This window comes from Notolepis coatsorum (assembly GCF_963971535.1).
Source record: "Notolepis coatsorum genome assembly, chromosome: 19".
In the NCBI taxonomy this organism is placed as follows: Eukaryota; Metazoa; Chordata; class Actinopteri; order Aulopiformes; family Paralepididae; genus Notolepis; species Notolepis coatsorum.
Window position 1 is genome coordinate 76556484 of NC_140183.1, and position 27815 is coordinate 76584298.

At 44.0% G+C, this 27815-nt stretch overlaps 1 protein-coding gene across 1 annotated transcript; it reads right to left on the bottom strand.

The window, feature by feature from the left end:
- Positions 1 to 22328: 22328 nt before the first annotated feature.
- Positions 22329 to 27708, bottom strand: LOC311246187 (growth/differentiation factor 2-like; the record flags this gene model as incomplete). The annotated part of the gene is made up of 2 exons (XM_084336306.1): positions 22329 to 23203; positions 27357 to 27708. The coding sequence occupies 2 exons, from the start codon at positions 27706 to 27708 to the stop codon at positions 22329 to 22331; spliced, it is 1227 nt and encodes a 408-aa protein (XP_084192432.1).
- Positions 27709 to 27815: the final 107 nt, after the last annotated feature.

A 27815-nucleotide genomic window follows, 5' to 3' on the forward strand; every position in this document is an offset into this window, starting at 1 on the left:
CACATTGTTATAGACGACTTGCATATCGTTTGCTACTTTGAAGAACACAACAATGTTATTCCAACACTGGTGGAATGACCTCATTGATGAACACAATAAAGTCATTCCAACACTGGTATATATTTAGAGAGAGGCTTAACTGATTCCGGCATTTCCGTCATGCTTTGGGTTATTTGCTGCATTTTGAATCAGGAAATCCTCAGCATCAAAGGGTGTAAATGGACCTGACCTGCGGCCGTTATTGTCCAAGAATGATAACAGCGCCGGATATGCTAGCCTTGGCTTGTGGCCGGCTATGTACAGCTTTTGCATCACAACTTTGTATGGTTGACGTCGGATGATGGCCTCTCTGCTCAAATCTTCGTAGATAAATATTGGTTTATCACCATACTTCAGCTTCCCACGTTGGTTGCGAGCATATTTGATGATTTCATCCCTTGTTGTAGTTTTCCGCAGAGTGACAATGATGACTCTCGGCCCGTTGATATTTTGCCCCTGGGAACCAATTCTGTAAACTTGTTCCACTTCTGGCACTTTGTTTGGATCGGAGTTTTCCAAAATCGTTGATAACTCGTTTGGAAAGTTGATGTCATCGCAGTTCACTGATTCATCAAGCCCCACAATGCGGATGTTATTCCGCCTGTGGTAACGATGGGTTTCTAGTTGCCTCTCCATCACTTCGTTTTTAAGCAATTTTATTTCCCTCCGGTATTCATCTTTAACTTTTTCCATCTCTTCTCCCATCTCTGTCATGATACCTTCGTTCGCCTTGACTGCTTTTGTGTTTTCTGTCACCGAAATCTCCACTGTCGTGATTCGCTCTGACTGTGCGTCGAACGCTTTCTTGACTTCTTCTAATTTCTCATCGATGTGATCGAATTTAGCCTCGATGCGATCGAATTTAGCCTCGACGTTTGCCTCGAGCGCCTTGATGTGTGTAATCTGCAGGTTAGACTGTTCTACCATCTGTTCTTTCATCAGGTTAGACTGTTCTACCATCTGTTCTTTCATCAGGTTAGACTGTTCTAACTGTTCTTTCATCAGGTTAGACTGTTCTTCCATCAGGTTAGACAGTGTGTTGAAATCGGGTGGATTTCTGCTTTCTTCAGTTGACGGCATATGGTATATAGATGCAGTGACGTTGGAATCCATAAATCTGGCTGCTCTCCCTCTCACGGAGCTTGAATCTGTACCTTCTTTTATGTTGGTCTCTATTGACTCTCTTTCGGGGACCGTAATCGATGATCCCGGTACGTTGTCCTCTTCCTTCTCCTCCTCGGAGCTTGTCGCCGTCGGCTCAGAACCAGCGACGGTTAGGACGCGTCTATCTCGTTTTTTTACGTCCTGCGCCGTTGAAGTTGCCGTAGTTATTTTCTCTGCCTTCTTTCCACCTTTAACCATATTGTCTTTTGATATGGTTAGTAGAGGGTCTTAACAATACATACGATGTGGTCTATTCTCTTTCTTTACTGTCCAAATAATGTTTTTAAACGAAATTAGCGTTAGTGGGAGCGGAGCAATTGCAAAATGCGTGTGCTACATGTTGTAGCGTAACCGGAAGTCCTGGAAAGTGACTTTGATTGGCAAAGAGCCTAGGCAAATGTCCGACTTACATCAAGGAACCCGGACCATCAACAAATCAATCTTAACTATAGTCACAGGACATACTTGACTCCTATAAGACTGAGCAGAATGGGTCTTAAACAAGACTCCAAATGCTCCCAATGTACAAATGGGGACGAAGGGACATTTATGCACATGTATTGGGACTGCCCACCAGTTAAGTCATTCTGGAAAGATGTGACCCAACAATTATCAAAACTCGTATCTTGGAATATACCTGTACACCCCTCGGTATTACTATTGAATGATGTTTTTGAGTTTGCAGTAAATCCACAGCTAAAGAGATTGGTTTTATCGGGTATCACAGTAGCTAAAAAGCTGATCGCATCACGCTGGTTTCAACCGGAAAAAATTTGCCGGAAAGTTTGGTTTCTTACATATCTCGATGTGATTTATCAAGAAATATCTACAGCAAGAATTCTGGGTCTCAATGAATCCAAAATGTCAATGTGGTTAGAAGTGGTGGAGAGAATAAAAGCTAGCTTATAATGGTAGTGTCTGGTTAGGTGCGAGGGATAATGGAGGTACTATCCAAGGTGGGGTCCGGGAGGGGGGGGTTCGAGCTGGAGCATATGTGTGTAGGTTTTTAGATAACAGGTATTAGGGGTATATCCTATATAAGACAATTAACTAAAATGTGATTTCATTGGATGTGCACTGACAACTAATGCTTGTATATCTTATCGTGTGTTGTCATGTTTGTTTATGTGTTTGTTTAGAAATAAAATACAAAAAAAGGGATAACGTTGTGTAAACTCACTCTCCACCTCCTAACATTGACACATAATAGTGGGACATGATACTGGACTGCCGCCAGGAGGAGCTGGTGCGACGTTGGGCAAGGGGTGACAACACGTGAAGAAGGACTGGCTGAAGGTGGGGCTCCTGTAGCGGAACTACCTCTTTATTGTTTTTCTACAGAAGCAAGAGGTCGCATAGAGCTGGAGCTCTGGACATTAAGCACGCGGAATACAACCCCCGTCACGAGGCGGGTTAGTAATGTAGTATGCGATAGCTTAGCTTTCCAGTTAATGCTAAAGATACGTTTTGAACAAAGAAGGAGACGTTCTACAGCCGGAGAGCGCTGTGGATACTGCTCACGTTGCGTTTTAGCTAAAGTATAGGCGAAAGGACAGGGGGTCACACCGACCCACATCTTAGCTTCAAATAGGCCTAGTATCACAGTTTAGCTCGCGTGTCGCTCCACCTCTCCCAGCCCAGCAGCGGACACCGCAACGGACGTCGCCGGACTGCACCCACCTCCAGCCTTCTCCTAGCCGACGACCTCCAGCAGTCACCTGCCTAACGTCAACCCAGCCCGCCTCCTGCTATCACGGGTGACAATCACGGGACTGTTCGACGGCCATCTCACCACACGGACGTTCGGTGTGAGAGTAGGCCAGCCCTTGGTTAGTACACTCAAGCCAGGTCCAGTTAGCGCTCCGAGCGCTGGAACTTTATCGGCGAACATTCTCTTTGTCAAGAGCGTGCCCTTTAAGGGCGAAGAGAATAAGTACTTTGAACCGACACTGGTAGCAGTGACTAGGGGCGCCCCAACGTTTATTGTTTTGGGGAATGCCGGCTTAGATAGGACTTTTGTTTTCGAGTGTGGGCCCACTGTCTTTTGGTCAAATGTGTTGTGTGATAAACGTGTGTGCAATTATAAAATCCCATTGAGTAGCTCGCGGAGCTCGCCCGTACCCTCTCTCTCTCTCTCCCCCTCTCTCCCTACCTATGGGTAGATGGAAAAGTATCTTAACCCTTAAAGGGACTGGTTTCATTACTGTAGAGTGACAGATCTAAGTGAAAAGTATCTTAACCCTTAAAGGGACGGGTTTCATTATGTGAAGGATCTAAGTGCCATGCAAAGTGCCCTGTATTGATTGCATGCTAAAAGAATATATAAAGAGAGGCGTACAAATGGGAGCACTGTGTGCGTGTCTGTTAATGTGTCTTCTGTCTTAACCCCTTCCTTTCCGGGTAATGCACATTATTGTTTAACCCTTTCCCACCCCCTGCCTATGCATCATTGGGACAGGTCTCTGCTCGTCAACAAGGAAGGGTACTGCTTTGGGGAGAAAGTATATCATCCATCACTACTGTCATCGGGTGTGGGAGGGTGCGGGAAGTATTAGGTAGGGTGACCAAACGTCCTCTTTTGGCCGGACATGTCCTCTTTTCACGCCCTGTCCGGGCCGTCCGGGGGGGGTTTATAAATGCATGAAAATGTCCGGCTTTCACGGACCGTTTGCATATACTTAAATTGACTGGCGCATTGCACAGAATACTACGGTAATCTGTTGCGTGTGTGACGTAATCCCTGAGAAGCTTTGTGGGCGGCTCTACAACTACACTCACACACAAACAGAGGAAGAGGGGACAGAGTGGAGCGCAGCTCACATTCACAATGCCAAAGAATGTACTTTTACAGATGAACTGCAGAAGAAATTCCAAATGTACCTACCCGTCGGAACAAATGGGAGGCGAAGTTCACTAGTGCGCGCACTAAATCCGAAACCAATGTGTTATAGCGCCCCACTCGACTCGATTGATGTCGCACATGAAGCACTCAAATCAAATCCAGTACTGTGGTGGTTCTACAGACAGGAGTAACCACGGAGCAGTGACAATATTCCCAATCATAATAGTACTTTGACTGGAAGATGGGTGGCATGCAAACAAAATGAATCGAGGTTAAATACACCAAATGAGACAGCAGAAACCATTGCATAATATCTCATTGAAACATGGCAAAAAAAACGATTTGTCTGAAAAAGATATTTTCTATTATTTCATATATTTTGTTATTTATTTTTGTCCAGTAAGACTTGAAAAGAGAGCTATTATTTTGTTACAGGTTGATTTTTAAGTAATTATTGTGCCATTGAGATGTCAGATAATTCTAGGCATAATCATCAAGCATGCTGATTGTTAACTTTGGTTTGGTGTGTCTTTGGTTATAGAGAGATAGTGTTGTGTTATATACAGTAAAATAATATAAATAATAATTGTATATCCATAGAGAGGAGGCATACTTTAAATATATTAAAACAATAATGCATCTTTGAGTAAACGTTGAGTATCGGCATGCGTTGCTCATGGGACGGGGTTGCACGCCGTGCAACCAGTCTGTGAGCAGAAGCACGCACATGCACGGATGTGCACACAGGAATGCGCTGCACCCGACTGATGCGCCAACTCGCTAAGTACTACTTTGCATAACAATATGGCCGGTCGTCAGGTGTGTTCAAATACGTTCTCAGATACATTCACACAAAACTTGTGAATGAAATGTGTTACATTCCATTCGTAGAGGCAATTAGGCACTGTCTTTAGTCTGTGCTATGCGAGGGAACATCTATGTGCATGCGCGGGAGCGCGCGCGCGGCGTCATTCAAACATAGTGCAACCAGTCGTCCCATGAGCAACACATGCCTGAGTATCATTAAGTATCTCGAGGCTGGGGGGGCATGTCCTCTTTTTTGGAAATCAAAATATGGTCACCCTATATTAGGGGAAGTGTGGGTGTGTGGGGAATTACTGCGAGTTGCCCTGGAGGGCAAGAAGGACCAGCGCACCACCCCTAGGTTAGTAAATCCTAGGCCCCATCCACTCCCTCTGCTAAATCTCAACTCTAATACTCCTGCACTACAGTCGGGGACTCAGCCGGACCCAGATTTGCTGCGTTCCCACTACCTGGTGACAGTGTACATCCACTCCCATAAAGTAGGGATAATCCACCCTTCTACAATTACTTCATTCATCATTACTCCATTCATCATTACTCCATCTATCATTACTCCATTCATCATTACTCCATCCATCATTACTCCATCCATCATTACTCCATTCATCATTCCATTTCCATTCCATTCCGCCTCAACAACCAGAACCTGCAGATTCTTCCTGAGCAATGTGAAAAGGATCCGACCCTTCCTGACAAAAGAAGCCACCCAGCTCCTCCTGCAATCAACAGTCATGTCTTGCCTCAACTATCGCAATGTTCCGCTAGCTGGCTTACCGGCTACAGCCACCGAGACGCTTCAACTCATACGGAACGCAGCGGCCCGCCTGATCTCCAACCTACCAAAGTCAGCCCACGTCACCCCACTTCTCAGAGATCTACACTGGCTTCCTATTCTTCTGGCCGCCTCAGACCCACTCCTATCCGGGGTCATCAAGGCGAATCAGGCTATTCTCGGTCCTCGCTCCACAATGGTGGAATAAACTTCCCACCACAGTCAGAACAGCTCAAATCTGCCCAATTGTCCGTCATCACACTTCTTCAATCAATACCTGCAATTTCTTTTAAATAATAATAACCTTCTTACTGTCTTTTACTATTATGTACTTTACTACTATGTCTACTACTACCTGTCATGCTAATACAGTATGTCTATACTACTATACACTCAAGTTCGACACTGTTGGTGTCTCAGGCATTCTGTAGTTGACATGTGTCAACAAATGTACATGTCTGTTTGAATTTATGTTGTGCCGTTGTTACTGTAAAAATGTAATGATTGTGATATGTTGTTGTTAATGAGACGATGAGCTGTATGTGTGTGTCACTGGAATTTCCCCAAGGGGATTAATAAAGGAATATCTTTTCTTATCTTATCTTAATACTACTATGCACTCAGAGTTTAACTCAAGTTCGACACTGTTTGACAAACAATACCACTAACCCCTCCTGCTGACTTGTTCACAATTTGTAAGTCACTTTGGATAAAAGCGGCAGGGTTAGATTCCCGACTGGGATGGTGGACCGCAAGGCCATCTGAAGTGTGTGCGCCCAGAGGCGTGAGGGAGCTGATAGGCTGAAGCGCAGGGATGCTCTTCCCGAAGGAGGGGGGGGGGGGGGGGGGGGGGTAGTGTAGTGACCACGGATGACTAGATCTAACGGGTCAGACCTTTTAGTTGACTGGTTAGCGCTGTTTCCTGTGGTCTGGTCGATCTGGGTTTGATTCCCAGCTGATCCCTGAGTTCGCTACACTATATTGGAACCGGAGCAAATTTAACACCTTCATTTACACCTTAATTTTAACAACTCATCGCGGGCCACCAGAGACGTTTCCGAGGGCCACCGTTGGCCCACGGGCCACACTTTAAGATCTAGAGGAGAGATATATTAGAATTTATCATCTCTCCTGACATCTCCTGCCAGATTATATGACCCTATGGAGATTTTAAGACTGCTGAAGCGTTGAACTGTAATCAGGGTATTGTCAGCCACTCAAACAGCAGTGTCATGCGGGCGTCCATGATTCTCCCTAGTCCGTGATTCTCCAGAGCTTGACCCTGCATGTGCTAAATCTTGCACAGTAATTATGACTACCCGATTGGGGCTTCACACAGTAATTATGACTACCCGATTGGAGCTTCACACAGTAATTATGACTACCCGATTGGAGCTTCACACAGTAATTATGACTACTAGATTGGAGCTTCGCACAGTAATTATGACTACCCGACTGGGGCTTCCCGACGTGCGATGGGACACAGCACCACACCTTTTGATTGATTGATTGATTGATTGAAAACTTTATTAACAGATTGCAGAATGGGTACAATACAGTACAGCTCAATACACACAATTGTTAAGGGGATGCAGACCAGAGAGAGACTTTCGTCTTGTTTACATCAGGGTCCCCCATTTTCAATTCATCAGGACATATATGACATACAGATAGACAGTACTGCTACATCTATACATTTATGACATACCAGATTTGCAAATACAGTACTGTTTGTGATACAGAAGGAGTCAAGAAAAGGGAGTATATACATTTGACGTAGAAACTGTACATTGGAGGTGGTTGGGTGGGGGGGGTTGGGTACATTGGGATATTGACAACCATACTGGGTAATTTACATTGGAGGTGGTTGGGGGGGGGGGGGGGGCACACTGTATAAACAAGCAAAACTGTACATTGAGGGGGGGGGGGGGAGGAGACACTGTACAAACAAACAAAATTGTACATTGGACTATTGACAAAACCATACTAGGTAAATGACTGTACATTGGAGGGGGTTGGGTTAGGATATTTACAGGGGCCAGTGTTGAATTGCAGTCTCCCGTAGGTGTCCCTTGAGAGAGGTTTTGAAAGTGGGTAGTGATCCACATTCCTTTACAGCTTTGGGTAGGGCGTTCCACATTGATGTGGGAGATATCGGCGGAGTGGAGTTTAGTATTACAATCTTACCTTCAAAGCCTCCCACTGGTTGAGTACTCTCAGTATGCATGTGTGTCGACTGAGCCATCTGATAGTGCAGTACTTCAGCAGCTTCAGGTTATCTGACTCTGTAAACTCCTGAAACTCCTTGAAGAGCTCACCCTTCTTTGCACTGAAAACAAGAACATATTTTGTAGGTAAAAACAAAGAAGTTCCAGGCACTCTTCATATATATACACTCTTCATCTAAACACTGGATTCACACTACAAGAACGCTGCAGCCCTCCTTGTTCTAGTTTATATTTTGTAGGTCTGCTCATGGTGTAGGCTACTAATATATGGGATTAGTTATGAGTGTGTGTGTGGGGGGGGGGGGGGGGGGGGGCATAAGGGAGAGATGGGGGTACAGGCAAGAGGAGAGAAATTGTAGTTTTTACCTTGCGTCAAAGTGGTTGTGTATGCCGGCCAAAATGCTCGCCACTGGAACTTTGGCTGCTTTGATTCCACAACCAGTGGCAAGCTGGGCAAGGTGGCAAATGCAGCCCAGGTCCTGGACATTAGGCTGGCTTCCCCTTACTCTGCTAATAACAGAATTGTACCGGCCTTTCATGACACTGGCGTTGTCGGAGTTGAAGGCAAAAAGGTTCTCCCATGGAATTCCTCTTTTGCTATTGGAAAAAAATAAAGATATGCCCATAAAACAACCTGACAAAAGCTGCTATGCTCTAATATTAGCTGTTACAATTAAATGCAAACTAGGTAGACAGTGAAATTATCTTACCTCAATACTTGGGATATCTTCTGATACAAGTTCTCAGCATTACCCACATTGCATATGGGCATGTCTAGGAACTTCGTCATCACCTCCAGATTGGACTCATCGTAGATTCTTGCAAGAATGACAAATTCTTTGTCGTTGTTTCTGTTGTTCGATTCGTCGCACAACAATGAAAAAGGCTGCGCTTTACATATGGTTGTAACGTCGTCATCACACTCCACAGCTATGGCACCTGTTGAGCAAAAGAGTCCATTGATTAGATTTGATTGTCCTTTATATTAGCAAACAGTATTATTTATAGATCCTTTTCACAGCAGCCATTTAACAGAACGCAGGGTAAACCTAGGCTAGTAGTATATTGTCTATTCATTAGTAACGTTAGCTGCAGCTAGTCTGTGGCTAGCAATGAAAGCCACAAAATGGGGGAGGGGAGGGGACCCTCATGTAAACAAGACGAGTCTCTCTGGCCTGCATCCCCTTAACAATTGTGTGTTGAGCTGTACTGTACCCATTCTGCAATCTGTTAATACAATTATCTGTTAAATAAAGTTTTTCATTCATTATCTTACCTTTGATGAGTTGGGTGATTTTCGTTTTCCCAGCCGAGTACTTCTGAGGAATGTCATAACCTTTGGGAAACATATCTGATACGCGCCGGTTGAACACGTCGCAGAAAGTGAAGGAACTGTTCGTTTGTGCAATAGTCATGGCCATCATAACTTCAGCTCTGGTGACTAGATCAGCCTCTGTTGTATTTCTCGTCACGAACGTAGTCATAACACGGGCATTTGTCATACCTTCTATGCCTCGCTTGTGTTTCGCTGATTTGTCATGCTGACTGACGTCGTGTTTTCCTCCGTGTGAGATATTGAAATCAGCTCGGCATACTTTACAAACAAGTGTTGAAATGTTGCTCTTCGTGAGGTACGGGAACGAGTCCTCCCACCTGGTGAGATATTTGCAGCCGCTCCTCTTGGCTTTCTTAGCTGGTGGAAGCGCACAATCCTCTCTCAAGTCCATCGTAGAATGTACTAATACATTTGCGCTAAATCCCTCCTTTATCCGGACGCTGTTGGTATTCTTCTTCATGTCGCAACCGTCTTCCGTTTTTTCCGGTCTGACTTCCTGTGATAACGGTCTAATCTACACTGCTGCCACCTGTCGTCACGGAGGAGAATTGCACCCATTTTGTAAAAACAACAAACGATGCTCAAGTCTGTGGCGTCCATTGAGTTAAGCATCTGACGGCCCGACGGCGGCACATTGCCCTCGTCTGTCTGCTCCAGGCTGCATTTGCGCTGATCAACCAATACATTGTTGCAAAGTTGAATTTGCCGCTTTTCGATCGTCACCACACCCAACCTATTGCGTGATTCCAGTCTCGAGTTACAAGACGAAATATCCGGTGAGCGTTATTTGACAAGCCATTCGGACTTGTGACCACATCCTTTTTGCCCCTGTCCTGATTGATTGATTGATTGATTGAACATTTTAATTAACAGATTGCAGAATGGGTACAGTACAGTACAGCTCAATACACACAATTGTTAAGGGGATGCAGACCAGAGAAAGACTTTCGTCTTGTTTACATCAGGGTCCCCCATTTTCAATTCATAATGACATTCAGGGCCGCCTCAGGGGGTGTGCGAGCAGTGCGGTCGCACAGGGCCTCGCGGGAAGGGGGGCCTCGCAAAAAAAAAAAAAAAAAAAAAAAAAAAAAAAAAAAAATATTAATTTTTTTTATTATTTTTTATTATTTTTTTTTTATTTATTTTTTTTTTTTTGCGAGGCCCCCCTTCCCGCGAGGCCCTTTTTCATCACAGACCTAAAATCTAGTTTTGCTTATATGCTTATATATTTCACATTAGACACGTTTGTAGAATGACTTGTTTCTGGGTCTGCACCTGGGTCACTATTGGAGCTCTGGTGCTCTGCAGCAGGCATTGGTTTCAATGAGGGGAGGGGTTACACTATTCTAAAGCGTCTGACTATTCCTTCCAATGAGGGGAGGGTTACACTATTCTAAAGCGTCTGACTATTCCGGCGGCGCGCGTGCACCGTGCAGCATTGTAGTTTATCCGAGCAAGGTGAAGAGGACATCGTTCGGCAGATGGACTGAAGATGAAAGTTGTTGCATGTAGACAGTTCAGGCTAGCCATCCCGGCTAAAGACAGGGACAGCTAGTTAGCTTTAGCTACGTTATAATATTGAGTGCTATCCCGTGTGGTTCAGTCGGGATAGCCATGATGCTGTCGCCGGCTAGTAGCTAGCTTAGCTAACGGCTAACTAACGAGCGAGCGAGGCGAGGCGAGTGAATGTCTTTTCAAAAGAAGCAATACGCCGAAAGGTGTCCAGTCTGCCGGAAGTACTCGAAGAAGAAGAAGAAGAAAGAAAATACACCGTGGGCCAAGAAAGTGTCCTTCCACGTTGATACTGCGTTATGGTGAGTGACCGTGAGTCAACATATGATTATTTCCCGCCGTGATCTGTCTTTCCTCTCTGGAGCCTGGTCGACTAGTAAAGCTACTGTAGCTAACGCTAACGTGTGTGCCTGGTGCTCGTGGTGAGAGCACCTGGCGTATGCGCTACATAGAGCCACGTGCCTGATTGAGCTAACTGTTAGCCAGACGCATGTGTGCTGGCTGGCTGGCTGTCGGCCCACCACGTCCTCCCCCACCCAGTCTCCTCGGCGGAGCCGTGGCCCCCGTACTATACCAGGAGGGAGGGGTGGGGAGCGAAGGTGGAGGGAGGCGCGCTGAGGCCTTTCGTCAACGTGGAGACCTGTGTTGCGGCCTTTCGACCTGCGCCCTCGTGCAGGTAACTAAGATTAATGAAAATGTCATGACATTACCCCACTCTTACTTCCTTCCCCTCCCGAATGTTTTGTTAATAACGATGTTTTTTTCCATGCAAAACATATGCTACTTCACAACATTTGGAGATACGACATGTGCTGTGTGTGAATGGTGTAGCTTGTGTAGCTTGTGTAGCTTGTGTAGCGTTGGGCTTTGGCCAAAGCTGTGTGGGCTGGTGTCACAGAGTACCTGGCTAGCCTATTTAGCTGATGTCGGCCATTGGCTCCTTGCTTTGGTTTCTCTGGTATACCCTGCTCTTCTTGTTGGATTTAAGTGTTGATCTTTGTCCTTTTGAATCTGTCATACATGCTCTAGTCTCTAACACACACACACATGACAAACACACATGTTCTCTCTCTCTCTCTCTTCTCTTTCTAACACACACAGTCTGCCTATGGCGGCCTTTCTCGATGGCTAGCTGTGCTCAAGGATCTTCAGTCACAGTGCTCAGGTATTCTGCCACTGTGTACTCTCTGTTTAGGCCAAATAGCATTTCAATTTCTTTCCAATGTGTCTCTCTCTCTCTCTCTCTCTCTCTTTTGATCTTTGTCCTTTTGAATCTGTCATACATGCTCTAGTCTCTCTCTAACACACACACACATGACAAACACATGTTCTCTCTCTCTCTCTCTGTACACTGTATATGACTGTAGAACGGGAGCTCTCTTTTGCTCTCTCTTTTGCTATATGTTGACTGTATCATGCCCCGCCTCGGGCAGCGCTATTATTTAAGAATATGTTGACTGTATATATAAAAAAAAAAAAAAAAAAAAATATATATATATATATATATATAATTTTTTTTTTTTTTTTTTTTTTTACCTTTGGGGGGGGGGGGGGGGGGGGGGGGGGCCTCGCGTTAAATCTCGCACAGGGCCTCGCATTTCTCCCAGGCGGCCCTGATGACATTTATGACATACACAACATACAGATATACATCATTACAGATATAAAATTCTAATCTAATCAAATCATGACATTTAGGACATACATGACATACAGATATACAGTACTGTTACATTTGTGATATACAAGATATGCTAATATACAGCACTGTTAAACAGAGATCCTAACAGTAAATATATACATACGAGGGGGAGGGAAATGTACATTAGGAGGGGGTGGGTGGGTTGGAGGGTGTTCGGACATTTACGGGGGCCAGTTTAGAATTGCAGCCTCCCGTAGGTGCTCTTTGAGAGCGGTTTTGAAGGTGGGTAGGAATTCAAATTTTTTTACAGCTGTGGGCAGGGCGTTCCACATGGTGTGGCATAATAGCTAAACGTGTTAAGTCCCTTTTTTTAGCCGAATCTGGGTTGCACATGATTTGTGGAACTCCCTCTGGTGTTGTGGTTGTGGTATTCACTGACCTTTGGGAAGTACCTCAACATGTACATGGTACCTTCGTGGTTTAGTGTATCTTGTAGAACAGACCCATTGCAAGTTATTGTACTCCAGTGGCGGCTGCTGACAATTCTTTTTGGTGAAGCACAAATTATTATATTATATTATATGTTAAATTATATTTTTAAAACATCCCCCAATGTGTGTGTCAGTGGTGGCTGTGAGTTAAACATATTGGGGAGGACGGGAGAGATAAAAAAAATGTATAAAGAAGTACAGACACACAGTGTGGTATGACAGACACAGACAGAAGTTAAAGACAACAGGCACTAGTAAATACCTCTTGACACACACACCTCACTTACAAACATCACATCAATAGCTTAGTCAAGAAGGCAAATCAAAACGATTGTTTACAGCCAGATCATCAGACCATTTCTCACCTCACTGTTTCAAACACATATCTACATGCAATTTTTCTTTCACCAATATCTTACTGTCTCCCAATCTGGTACCTCACAACAAAGGAAATTATAGGAAATGATATGGGTAGGCGGGGTGGGGGAAACTGTACAACTGTACAAGCAAAACTGTACATTGGAATATCGACAAAACCATACTTGGTAGAAGAGGGTCTCGTGTATTCTTGGGTTAGGTAATTTACTGTTATTGGAAGGGGTTGGGTTAGGAGGACATTACATTCACATCACTCAGCACTATAGGAAATGAACGACACACACACGCGCGTGCACACACACAGAGGCCAGGCCACAGCGGACCCACAGCAATTAATTCATAATCAACACAGGCTCCAACTCAATATCAATTAACCACGGCGCGCGTCGTCAACACACACTCACGTGCACCGCACGTCGTCCTGCATTACACACGCAAGGCCACAGCAGGCCAATTAATTCATAATCAACACAGGCCCGCCCCACACAGCTACTAAATATAAAAAAAAAGTTTTTCACTCACCATTGACGACTTACTTATTACGAGGAAATAGTGTCCCTCGTAAAATAGACTCCCTCCCATCTGATCACTTGTAAATTAAATCCATCCTTCGATATTTTCTGATGAAAAAGGTCTTCATTCGTCTTCCCCAGCCAGCCCACTCAGAGCGAGACTAAGTCGGCCCGTCTGACCTGGTAGTCCGATAACCTGGTCGTGGGGGTCTATCTGGGTTGCTTGTTAGGTTTCAATGCAACTCCGGTTCTCCCTGGCCACAGGTAAACACATGTTTTGCGAATCCTCCCCAAACTCCTTATACCTCCGATTCCTGTACAAAGAGTCGTGTTGATGCTTCCGCCCTAGCCGTCTCGTTAGCTGGCACCATTCTCTGATTGGATTCAAGGTTGTCAACACAATCAAGTGCACTCCGTCTCACTACCCGCATTTTTTAAACTCAAATAGCCTATTTTGATTCGATAATTATATTCTTAAGCCCAACCCGTGCAAAAATGTTTGCAGTAAGTGATTGACAGGTCAGAGAGCTCAGAGCTGTCACTTGGACATTTTTGAAGAAAAAAAAATTCACTGCCATTGTTTTTGTTCAAATTCACTGGCATTGTTCATAGAGGAAAACATTTCTAATAAAAAAGAAATAATAATAATAAAACATTAAAAAAATTAAATAAAATAGAAAATAGATATATGTATATCAATAATAATATATATTCAGATTCAAATTCTTTATTGCCTATATTTATTGTAACGTATAATATAACCGATAGGGCATACAGACCCTCATCTGAACCTTTGTTTACACACTGTTTATTTTTCTCATAATATGAGAAAAATAAACAGTGTGTAAACATTAGCTATCATATCATATAATATTATTATATGATATGATAGCCTATATTTATGTCTTTCTACTATTACCCTGGCCAGGGCCGCCTGGGAGAAATGCGAGGCCCTGTGCGAAATTTAAACGCGAGCCCCCCCCCCCCTAAAGGTAAAAAAAGAAAAAGAAAAAAAAGAAAATAATAATTTCATACAGTCAACATATTCTTAAATAATAGCACTGCCCGAGGCTGGGCACGATACAGTCAACATATAGCAAGAGAGAGAGAGAGAGAGAGAGCGAGAGAGCGAGAGAGCGAGAGAGAGCTCCCGTTCTACAGTCAATATACAGTGTTATCGCTGCACAAACCCGGCAATGCCCCTGACCAGAGGAGAGAGAAATATAATATAGTTAGTAAAAGCACTATATAAGCTCAGAACACAGCTCAGAACACAACACAGCTTAGAACACAGCTCAGAACACAGAACACATCTCAGAACACAGCACAGAACACAGCTCAAAGGCACTAAAAACAAATTACAAACATCTCAAAACAAGCTAGTCAGACTACTGCTTGACCTGACTCCTAGAACCCACCTCACCCCTGCCCACTTTGACAACCTAGGATGGCTTAGAGTAGACGACAGAGTACAGCAACTTGCAATGGGCCTGGTCTATAAGATACACTACGCGACCAAGGTACCCATTAGGGTGACCAGATGCAAAAAGTCCAAAAGTGGGACAACAGTAAGATTTTGGTGGGACAAAGTGGGACAACAGTAAGATTTTGGTGGGACAAAGTGGGACAAAGTGGGACAGATAGATAATGTAAATTTTTTTATTAGAATAACTGCCATGGTCTTCACTGAATAGATTTAAATCAAAGGTTAAAGGTTAAATCAAAATAAATACAAATTAAATACCACCTAACATCTGTTTTAAATATTCAAACGTCATCACTTGACAGGAATGTCTTGTGTTTGATATTCCTTGTTAACACAGAACTAGGGAAAACAGTGTAGTATAATACAAAAATAATAATACAAATAAATTGTGTTTCTATATTAGAATAACTGCCATGGTCTTCACCGAATAGATTTAAATCAAAGGTAAAGGTTACCACAGTCGGCTGACCTGTATGAATGGGAGTGTTGTACTGTGTGATAGACACTTGTTATCTCAGCTGCAGTGACATTGTCCGTCTGGCTATCATTGTTTGGTTTAAAAAGAAACGTATCCATAGATCTGGATGTTTCTTTTTGGTGAGCCACTTTCAAGTGAGACTCACGTCCACTGTGGCGCTTCAAGTCGTATTCTCCTCCATGCGCAATTGAAAACGAACTATGACACAAAACACAGAAAGCCTGCTGCGGATTTCCTGCCATCTGCCTCACCCAGTCATGTGTCGTTTGCCAGTCTTGGTTGTAACTGCAGGTCCGTTTCTTTTTACTGCTTTCCATCTTGAACTAGTTTGCTTGTATGTTGTTGTGTTTTTTTGACCAATCAGATTTGCGATATGAGGTAGCGTCTCGACTCAGTCTCAGTCACGTCACAAGCAGGCAAGCAGCGCGCTAAAGTACTATAACCAATCAGAGCAATGTGTGTGGACAAGAGGCGGGTTGCTACGTTTACTGTCTGTAGGGAGGGGCTTTTAGACGCATGTTTTTTTGGCTTCGAAAAGAGGGACATCCTCTCAATATGAGGGACGTGGGACATTTGGTAAAATGGTGGGACAGTACAAACCAAAGGGGGGACACCTGGTCACCCTAGTACCCATGTACATGTCAAAATACTTCCCAAAGGTCAGTGAATACCACGATCACAACACCAGAGGGAGCTCCACAAATCATGTAAAACCCAGATTCGGCTCAAACAAGGGACTAAACAACGTTTCGCAATTATGCCACATCAATGTGGAACGCCCTACTTAAAGCTGTAAAGGAATGTGAATCACTACCCACTTTCAAAAACACTCTCAAAAAACACCTCCGTGAGACTGCAATTCGAAACTGGCCCCTACAAATGTCCTAACCTAGTTGTACAGTAAATGACCAAGTAAGGCTTTGTCAGTATTCCAATGTACAGTGTAAAATGTGTGTTTGTCCCCTACCCAACCCCCCCCCCCCCCACCTCCAATGTACAGCCCCCACCCACCCACCCAACCCCACCCACCCACCCGACCTCCTCCAATGTACAGTTTCTACGTCAAATGCATATATACTCTTTTTCTGGACACTTTTGTATCACAAACAGTACTGTATTTGCAAATCTGATATGTCTAAATGTATAGATGTAGCAGTACTGTCTATCTGTATGTCATGTATGTCATATATGTTATGATGAATTGAAAATGGGGACCCTGATGTAAACAAGACGAAAGTCTTTCTCTGGTCTGCATCCCCTTAACAATTGTATGTATTGAGCTGTACTGTACTGTACCCATTCTGCAATCTGTTATAAACTTTTCATCAATCAATCAATCAGCTCAGAACACAGCTCAGAACACATCTCAGAACACAGCTCAGAACACAGAACACATGCAGAACACAGGACAGAACACAGCTCAGCACACAGCGCAGAACACAGCTCAGAACACAGGACACCTCAGTACACAGAACACATGCAGAACACAGCTCAGCACACAGCTCAGAACACAGCTCAGAACACAGAACACAGCTCAGCACACAGCTCAGAACACAGCTCAGAACACAGAACACAGCTCAGAACACATCTCAGAACACAGCTCAGAACACAGAACACATGCAGAACACAGCTCAGCACACAGCTCAGACACAGGACTAGGTACAGACTCAGCGAGCACAGCTAGCCATCGAGAAAGGCCGCCATAGGCAGACCTGGCTCCCAAGCGAAGACAGACTATGCACCCACTGCACACAGATGAGGTGGAAACCGAGCTCCACTTCTTAACAACCTGCCCCACTATACCAAGACATCAGAGACATATACTTCCCACAAATTGCAAACACACAAAGAGACTTTGAAAACATGGACAATAACTCAAAACTCCCATACCTACTGGGAGAAATACAAGAATGTGCAAACACAGCAGACAGATTTGTGAGCTGCTGTGACAAGAAAAGGAACCTAACGGAATACAACCACCATAAAGACTGTACAAGAAATTCCTTCTGTAATGTACTGATTTCTTTTGTTTATATTCTGTTTGATTGTTTTGTTTTGTTTGGCTTTGGCAATGTAAACGTATGTTTCCCATGTCAATAAAGCCCATTTGAATTGAATTGAATGAGAGAGAGAGAGAGAGAGAGAGAGAAGAGAGAGAGAGAGAGAGAGAGAGAGAGAGAGAGAGAGAGAGAGAGAGAGAGAGAGAGAGAGAGAGAGAGAGAGAGAGAGAGAGAGAGAGAGAGAGAGAGAGAGAGAGAGAGAGAGGGCGAGGGCGAGAGAGAGAGGGCGAGAGAAAAAGAGAGAGATAGAGAGAGAGAGAGAGAGAGAGAGAGAGAGAGAGAGAGGAGAGGTGAAAATGTGACAAGGATAATAATAGGTATTGGAGGTGAACTGAATCCATCATTTGTGACGTGCGTTTGTTTTCCCCTCTCTCACCTGGTGATGATGGCCAGGTGGGGTGGAGCCATGCAGGCCGCCATGAAGAGGACCACGTTCTCGTGCCTCGTCTGTCTGTAGTTCATCACCTCCTTCTTAAAAAGCTTCAGGTGGTCCTGGTTGTTGCCATGCCTAGTTAGCTAGCGTTAGCTAACGCTAGTTAGCCTTTAGCTAAGCTACTAGCCGACATGGCTAGCCCGACTGAACCACACGTTAGCACTCGATAGCTAGTGTTAGCTAATGCTAGTTAGCCTTTAGCTAAGCTACTAGCCAACATGGCTAGCCCGACTGAACCACACGTTAGCACTCGCTAACGTAGCTAACGCTAGTTAGCCTTTAGCTAAGCTACTAGCCGACATGGCTAGCCCGACTGAACCACACGTTAGCACTCGATAGCTAGCGTTAGCTAACGCTAGTTAGCCTTTAGCTAAGCTACTAGCCGACATGGCTATCCCGACTGAACCACACGTTAGCACTCGATAACGTAGCTAAAGCTAACTAGCTGTCCCTGCCTTTAGCTAAGCCGACATTGCTAGCCTGACTGAACTTTCTAACATGCAACAACTTTCATCTTCAGTCCATCTGCCGAACGACCGTCCTCTTCGTCTTGGCTGGCATAACCTCCAATGCTGCACGCGCTCCCGTGGAAATAGCAGACAGACGCACGCCGGCCAACTACCTTACCTGTAACCCCTCCCCTCGTTGAAACCAATAGTATATCTGCTGCAGAGCCGCAGAGCTCCAATAGTGTATGCAGAGCCACAGAGCTCCAATAGTATATCTGCAGAGCCGCAGAGCCCGGAACAAGTCAGACACATTCTACAAACGTGTCTAATGTGAAATATATAAGCATATAAGCAGAACTAGATTTTAGGTATGTGATGAAAAAGGGCCTTGCGGGAAGGGGGGGCTCGCAAAAAAAAAAAAAAAAGGCCCCCCTTCCTGCGAGGCCCTGTGCGACCGCACTGCTCGCACACCCCCTGAGGCGGCCCTGACCCTGGCCATACGTGCCTGCCCTTGCCCCACCTCCATGCATGATGCCAACATTTCCCCAAGGGGATCAATAAAGGAATATCTTATCTTATTAAATAAAATAAATAAGAAGAAGATTTTGCCAATTTCTAAACTCAACTGTAATAAGCTATCAGAGCCGACTCTACATCCTCAGAAGGCTGAGATCCTTCAATGTCTGTACAAGGATGTTGAGGATGTTCTATGAGTCGGTGGTGGCGGGGGGGGGGGGGGGGTGCAGAGGCATGACAGGGGGGGCCTTGAGATAATTTTTCTTGTTTTTTTTATTACAGAAAATTGTCACTAAAGTGCTATCTGTTGCAGCTGCACTGTTCTCCATGAAAATACCATATTTGGATAAGTTTGACCATTTCTCAAAATCTGAAAATCATTATTTAATAAAACACAGAAAAGGATCACCAAGTTACTCTCGATAAAAAAAAACTTTACAGACAACATTGAGACAAAGCTTCCTGACACATCTCCATCCAAACTCTTGGAAGAACTCATTGAAATCTCATCTGATACCACCTGGAGAGCTAGTTTCAGAGTGTGGTGCTGAGTACCAAGTATCTCATGATGCAGCAGTTAAGGTGTTGATACCATTCAGCACCACATATCTGTGTGAAGCTGGCTTTTCATCCATGACAGCTCTGAAAACAAAATATAGGGCCAAGTTGAGCCTTGAGGATGACATGCGTGTTGCCTTGCCAAAGACTGACAGCAATAAAGACTGTTTGCTTATTTCCTATATGTTCGCTTTGTAAATTCCCAGTCACTGAGTGAAGATCTGCTGTTTTGCAAATATGTCAAAAACAGAGCGACAGCTGATGAGCTCTTCAAAATTCAGTTACCTGACAGAACATGGACTGAAATGGGAGAACTGTGTGGGCTTTTGCTCTGACGGTGCGCAGGCCATGGCAGGGAAAAGGAGGGGGCTACAGGCGCTCATCAAGGGGGTCTCGCCAAACGCGCAATGGATGCACTGTAAATTCACAGAGAGGCGCCAGCGTCAAGACAGCTTAGCCCTGAGCTGAATGAGGTTTTGACAGAAGTTATAAACGTGGTAAATTTCATCAAAACCCGACCCCTGAAAGCGTGCCTGTTCTCTGCGCTGTGTGAGGAGATGGGAGCTGACCATTCTGCAGTGCTGTTTCACAGCGAGGCAAGGTGGCTCTCGCGAAGGAAGGTGTTGTCAATTTGAAAGGTCACGATATTGGTGTTATTTCAATAAATTTAAACATGGCCCATTTCATGACTATTTTGTTGGGGCGAGGGGGGGGGGGGGGGCCCAAGATGTTTTGGTCCGCCAAAGGGGGGCCTGACAGAAAAAGTTTGAGAAGCACTGTTGTACGCTGTGACCTGCTGGGGCAGCGGACTGAGAGCAGGGGACACAACCAGGCTGGATAAGCTGGTCAGGAAGGCCAGCAGTGTGGTTGGGGTGGAACTGGACTCCCTAGCGAGGGTGGCGGAGAGGAGGAGCCTTGCTAAGCTCCAGGCCATCAGGGAAAACCCCTCCCACCCACTATACACAGACTTGGCTGACAGGAGGAGCATGTTCAGTGACTTGCGGCCTCCAAGCTCCACAACAGGGGGCAGCGACGGCTGCCAGACATTGACCTAGGACAGTACTAATAGGAACCCAAGGAGGACAATAACACTACCTGATGCATACTGCACCTTATGTGACACTGTGAATACTGTGAATATATATTTCAGTTAGTTAGATAGTTAATTATTATATTGACCAATTTGTTTACACTGCTGTTGTTTTTTTACTACCTGTACCCCCCCCCCCCTTCCCCCATGCTCAGTATATTTTTACTGTATTTATTTAATGTATATTTTATTTTATTTGTATTCTATTTTACTCTACTTATCCTAGGCAACTTGATTTGATTTGTGTTATTATTCTAATTCGTGACCTGTCCTGTCTAAATGTTTAAATGTTGAGTGATTTGCAGTGTCAAATTTCCCACGGGATAATAAAAGTATTTCTATTCTATTCTATTCTATTCTATTCTATTCTATTCTATTCTATTCTATTCTATTCTATTCTATTCTATTCTATTCATCTGAGCCACCAGCTCCTTAAATACATTTACAGTAGATGCAAGACTGAATGATCCCAATCACTGAAATATAACAGCCACCTCAGGGCTATTTTATCAGCCTATTTCTACTTAAGTAAAGGATTCACATTATTCTTCTACAAATTAAATAGAGTGATCAATTTCCCAGAGAGTCTGCTACAAACCATTTCCTTTAACATAATGTTTTAACTGCGACCATGTTAACTGTACTGTAAGCATTCAAAGTCTCTGTTTTGCAAAGATTGCTGACAAAAGTATACAGTGTGATAACAGTGTCACAACCATGTCTTCTAATGCTGGGAATGTGCTTTTGAATAAAGAGGGCTGGAACATCATGAAAACATCAACAACTGTTGTTGACAGAGTCTGGCTATGGGGCGACAATAATGTGGTCAAGAGGCATGGTTTCTACCTTCAGCCATTAATCAGCGTGGTTTATTATTTGCATGGTAAGGCAGCAATACATGAGTTCTCCTCTCCGTGAGAGGCAGGTGGGAAAGAGGTAGAGAGGGAGGAGACATCTCCTTAAATACTCTCCAACTGGTGGTAGCATTAGTGGCTCCGCCTATAGCGCCCTCTAGTGGAAACAGTTATGTACAGTCAGTGGAAACAGTTAAATACAGTTAGACAGTTACTTGCAATCCTACATAGAACCTCTAACTTTATCAACTGTGTAGAAACATTTACATTTTCACATCATAGTAGCTAGTTTCAAATGAAATGCAAGACAGACCTTTTAGAAGTCTCCCCCACCCTGCATCTATCATGTAGCCGGACTGCAGTTCCCCCCCCCCCATGTCATTGCTTTTGGTGGTGCAGCAACAAGGTCGCCACAATGTAGCAAGCATGTAAAAAATAAAAATAAAAAAACCTACAATGACTACATCATTATATGGAAAAGAATGAAGAGGGGGAGGCTTGAATGCTGAGAATTCTATACATTATTTAGCTGATATCTTAAAATGACTGTGCACTTTCGTGATCCCATACCTAATAAACCGATCAAAATACCACTTACAATTAGAATGTACAGATTTACAATACCTGTACAAAAGTCACCACTGGCACCACCTCTCTCTCTCACTACCTACAACCACACTCCGCCACCTTCATCTCTTTGTACGCGTGTCTCATAGTGATCTGCCCGTTCTCCTGGTACATGACAGTGATGGGGTCCAGTTTGATCGGGACACAGCATGCCATGTTGGCTTTCTTTGGGTTCCTGAGGTTGACCAGTGTCTGGATGATGGCGTGTTTGGACATGGCCATTTTGTCCGTCAGCGGGTAGTAACACAGGCCGCGGCACTCAAAGGCATCGTACTCGGGTGGCGCCACGATCCACTTGTCCCAGCCGATGTCTCGGAAGTTGACCTTGAGCGAGGTCTTCCGGCAGTAGTTGCCGTCCGCTTGCCTCCTCTTCCTCCTCAGCTGCCAGCCGGGCCCCGAGGAGAGGATGGTTTCCTCCTTGTGGAGAATCATCTCTTTCAGCTCCTTCTTGGCCTCTTTCTTCCTGCTCCCCAGGTCGTCCGAGAAGACTATCAGAGCCGCCGAGTTGTTACCTCCGACTGACGCGCTCACGTCCAGACATCCTCCTCCTCCGCCACTCTTGGAAGGCGCACAGTGCTTGCTGTCCACCACCACTTCAAACTCACTGGCTCCATGGCCCGTCTTGACGTGGCGCTGAATAGCGTCGGTCACGTCGAATGCCTCCCACTGGCCTCCCAACCCGATCACCTCCTTCTCGTCTAGGAGGTGGGTCAACCGCTCGGGCTCCTCGTAATCCACCCCATAGACTTTGATAGTGGCCTTGACCCCGTGGTAATTGACCCTCGACCCTGGATCGGCCCGCGTGAACAGCCGTAGTTCCGCGATGGTGACCTGCTCGTAGTGGGGCACGCTGATGTTGAACAGCAGTCTGTGTCTTGACTTGGTGCCGTTTCTTGCGGAGTGGCTGACGTCTGTAGGCGAGGTGTGAGAAATGATCAGTGTTATTCAAGAGAGGAGTTGAGATACATTGCTGTCAAATGTGAGCATATCAACAGGATGACACGACAAACCCTTAATTAAGCTACAAGCATAGACATCGCACGGAGGGAGATGCATATTCGTTTTTCAATTAAATTAATGTTGGGATCACTGACAGAAAAGCACCTAATTGAAAAGGTTGCCCATTATCTTTTGCTCATCAAAGTTATACTCCTCTCGTCCTATTCTCTTATTTATATATATATATATTAGGGCTGTCAGTTTATCGCGTTAATTAGATTAATTAATTACACAGCAAATTATCGCGTTATGAAAATTAACTCAAAATGAATTACAACTTTTTTTTTTTTTTTTATCTCATTCATTCCATAAGAACGTAGAATACACATTTACAGCCTTCTTTTTATATGGCCCATTTGCATGTTCTTGGTATCTGATTCTAGGGCCATCTATGTATTCCCAGTGTCAGAAATACTGTGTCTGTTACTAGGCTTGAGTAAATTGTAATGAACCAAATGAGAATATCAATAAAAAATTTTGTATCTTTGACTGTGAATAACACCATGCTCAAATTGACCAGACCTGAAAAATCTAAGCAAATTAATCAATGGAAGATTATTCAACAGAAGGTTTTTTTTCTTTTTTTTAAACTTAAATTTTTGTTGAACATTTATAGACAAACAACACAACATATACAATAACATCAACAACACTATTAAACAGACATAAATAATAAAGAAAAAATGTAATACCCAAAAGACGAAAAATAAAAAATACTGACTTAAGCAAATATTCACATACATAAATAATTAAGTGGAAAAAGCATAAAACAATTGTCATATCTTAAACAAAAATAAAATTAGAAAACATTAAGTGTGTGACATGGGTTCAGAGACCCTCCTTGAACCTCTTTCCTCCTTTACCCTTCGCCCTCTTGTGTTTCATTTGTTCCTTCCTTTGTGATGTCGTTTTCGTTCCTCTTATAATCCTCCCACTTTTCCCATCTTTCCCCAAATTTCTCTTCCTGTAGCCTCAGCATGTGCGTTATCCTCTCCATATCCTGTATCTCCTCTACTATTCCGTCCCATTGTGCTATTGTCGGTGGGTCTTCTTTGTACCACAGTCTCGTTATTGCTTTTCTGGCCGATATCAACATTATCTTTATTAAATATTTGTCCCCCCCTTGTATTCCCTTGTGTGTCAGGTCCCCTAAGTAAAGCACCAGTCCCGTTTGTGGTAACCCGTATCCTAATATTCTGATCATTGTCTCCCCTATCTCCTCCCAATACCCCTTCAGTTTCTGACATCCCCAGAATATGTGTGTGTGATTTGCTCCCTCCTTCCCACACATCCTCCAGCATGCCCTTTGTGTTGGTGCATATTTTCCCTTCAACTCTGGGGTTATAAAGAATCTGATTATGTTTTTCCATCCAAACTCTTTCCATATCCTCGATCCTGTTGTTGAATGTTGTACCTCGCATATGTTGCCCAGTCCCGGCGCCATGGGCGGGCATTAGGGGGCCGGGCCCGCCCACTGAGTCAGCTGTGCCCACCCTGGTAAAAAGATTTTTTTTTTTTATTTTTTATTTAAATCAAAGTCAACTATCCAAATCCTTAGTCGGGGACAGCCCTAGTGGGCACTGATGTCAACAACAACACTACTGAAGCTAGCACGGCACTCTGTGAGAATTCGTTTTCTACCCTCAAGAACGTCATTACAGAACATCGCCTTAGTATGCTTCATCGACGCAACTAAGGCCAATTTAATTCAGTTGGCATTTGAGAAGGACTTAACAAAAAAGTTCAGGAATGAGTGGAGGGGCAGTGTTTTAAGAGGATTTCACTCTGTCCCCAAACTCCGCTTGCCGCTCTACTAATGATGGTGAGTAGCCTGTGGAGGAATTTTGTTTGCTTTTTTATGCACCTTATTTTTGTCAGTTCAGTTCAGTTTGTCAGTGAATTCAGAAGTGTTGAATAAATGGAGACTTTTCAAAGATATAGAATAGAATAGAATAGAAATGTATTATCCTGAGGGAAATTTGACACTGCAAATCACTCAACATTAAACATTTAGACAGAACAAGTCACAAATAAGAATAACAAAACAAATGGCCTAAGAATAGAATAAAAATAGAATAAAAGATACAGTAAATAAATACAGTAAAAATATACTGAAGTCTACAGTAGGTGTAATAATGCACAGTGCTGTTTAAAAAGTCCAGGAAGATGGTAATTGTCACTCTGTGCTCAGTGATGCAGTGAGGCACAGTGATGCATTGTATAGTCTGATGGCTGTCGGAATGAAGGACTTCCTGTGCCGTTCAGTGCTGCATTTAGGTAGTGTGAGCCTATAACATGCTCCTCCTGTCAGCCAAGTCTGTGTATAGTGGGTGGGAGGGGTTTTCCCTGATGGCCTGAAGCTTAGCAAGGTTCCTCCTCTCCGCCACCCTCGCTAGAGTCCAGCTCCACCCAACCACGCTACTGGCCTTCTTGACCATCTTATCCAGCCTGTTTGTGTCCCCTGCTCTCAGTCCGCTGCCCCAGCAGGTCTGTTATATATATCCGTTCAGTCTGTTTTTGTATAAGTGAAAGTTCTTAAGATAGAGAGAAATTAGATTTTTCAATTGCCTCTCTGCTGTTTAGTTCAGCACCGTGGGCAGCGCCAAGCAAGCCACAGCGCCGCTGTCCCAGCTGAAACGTATAAAAGGGAACCTGTGTTGAAAAACCATTGTGCCCCCCCGAGAACATTTTATGCCCCCCCACTCATTTGTTTCTGCAGCCTGGTCTGATGTTGCCCCATTCCTTCTCTGTTATTCCTATCTCTAGTTCTCCCATTTCTCCCTTATGTAATCGGTCGTGTGTCCCTTGCTGTTCATTATAGCCCGGTATATTGCTGATATTACTCTTCCTTGCCCCCCTTTGTATGCCCATACTATCATCTTGATTATTCCATTCTGTTCTTTGTCTTTGGCCCCCCTTATTTCTTTGTTGTAGTAATCTCTAACCTGTAGATATCTGAAGTGGTCCCTGTTTTCTAGTCCACATTTCTCCTTTAATTTTTGTAGTGTCTGCATTTCCCCCTTCTCTATCATTTTGCATATCGCTGTTGCCCCCCCCCCCCCCCCCCTCTCCCACCTTCTGAATCCATGATCTAACCTTCCTGGTTTGAATCTCTTGTCATGTGCTACCCATCTCAGAACCCCTGACTGCTTCTCCAATTTGTGTGTTTTACTACTCTGTTCCATATGGTCAAGGTGCATTTGGTGATTGGATCTAATAGTCCCTCTTTTTCTTTGAATAGTTCCCTATCTCCCACCAGAGCTTGTACCTTGTATCCCTCCCCTTCTTTTTCAATGTCTTTCCATCTTGCCTCATATCTGTCGTTACACCAGCACGTCACTGCTCTCAGTTGTGCTGCATAATAATAATCTTGTAGGCTGGGTACTGCCATCCCTCCCTCTTCCTTTGGTTCAACAGAAGGTTTTGTAGATACAGTACTATGAGGGCAGACGTTCCACTCTACTGGTTAAAATTACTTACTTGTGAGTAGTATGTTCGTTGATAATGAAAAATTATGTACACAGCCACTCCAGTGTAAAACAAAGATATCCAAATGGATGGTCCAAAGATGCACACTGACCTGGCTGAGAGAATTGCTGAATACACTGTATATAGATACACAAATGTTCTAGAAGGTTCGGTCATGACATCACCACAAATGTTCTAGAATGTTTGATGTTCTAGAATGTTCGGCGCTGACATCACTACAAATGTTCTAGAATGTTCAAACTTCTAGAATGTGCGGCTATGTCATCACCAATGTTCTAGAATGTTCAACCATGACATCATACTGTGATGTCACAAATGTTCTAGAATGGTCTATTATGACAATTATATAATACAATAACCTAAATATAGCTTTGGCTCCTACAAGTACTGAATTCTACCATCCGGACACATGCAATTTGAAATATGATTATAGAATATAGAATATCAGGCATAAAATGGTTATGCGATTAAAATGTGATTAATTAGATTAATTAATTACAAATCCTGTAATTAATTAGATTAATTATTTTAATCGCCTGACAGCACTAATATATATATATAGATATCTATATATACCTTGGATGGTGAAGCTCCGTATGACATCAGATTCTGGGACCGCGGTGGCGTTGGAGACGTACTTGTTGTACAGCTCCACCATGAACTGAGGAGGGAAGATCTTCCCCTGCTCCTGTGAAACATCTGACATGTTGAGTTGCCTCAGAAATCCCTCCTTCACGTTCCCTAGGAGGTTCTCTAACCTGGAAACCGTATCTTCCTCCTCGAGAAGGTCCCGCTCTGACAGCTGGGAGTAGTATCTGTCAGGTTCCTCGCTTTCAATGACCTCACTGAGTGGTTTGCAGCTACATGAGCCGGTGGACACCACCAGACTCAAACACAGCTGGAACAAGAACGATCTGGAACATTGCATTTTGGTTTTTGATTTGGACCGACCGATACAGAACATACGAGTCAAGGTCTAACCACTATGATCGTGATGTAGTGCTGAGCGACGGGAGTCTGAGGCGATGTCCTGAA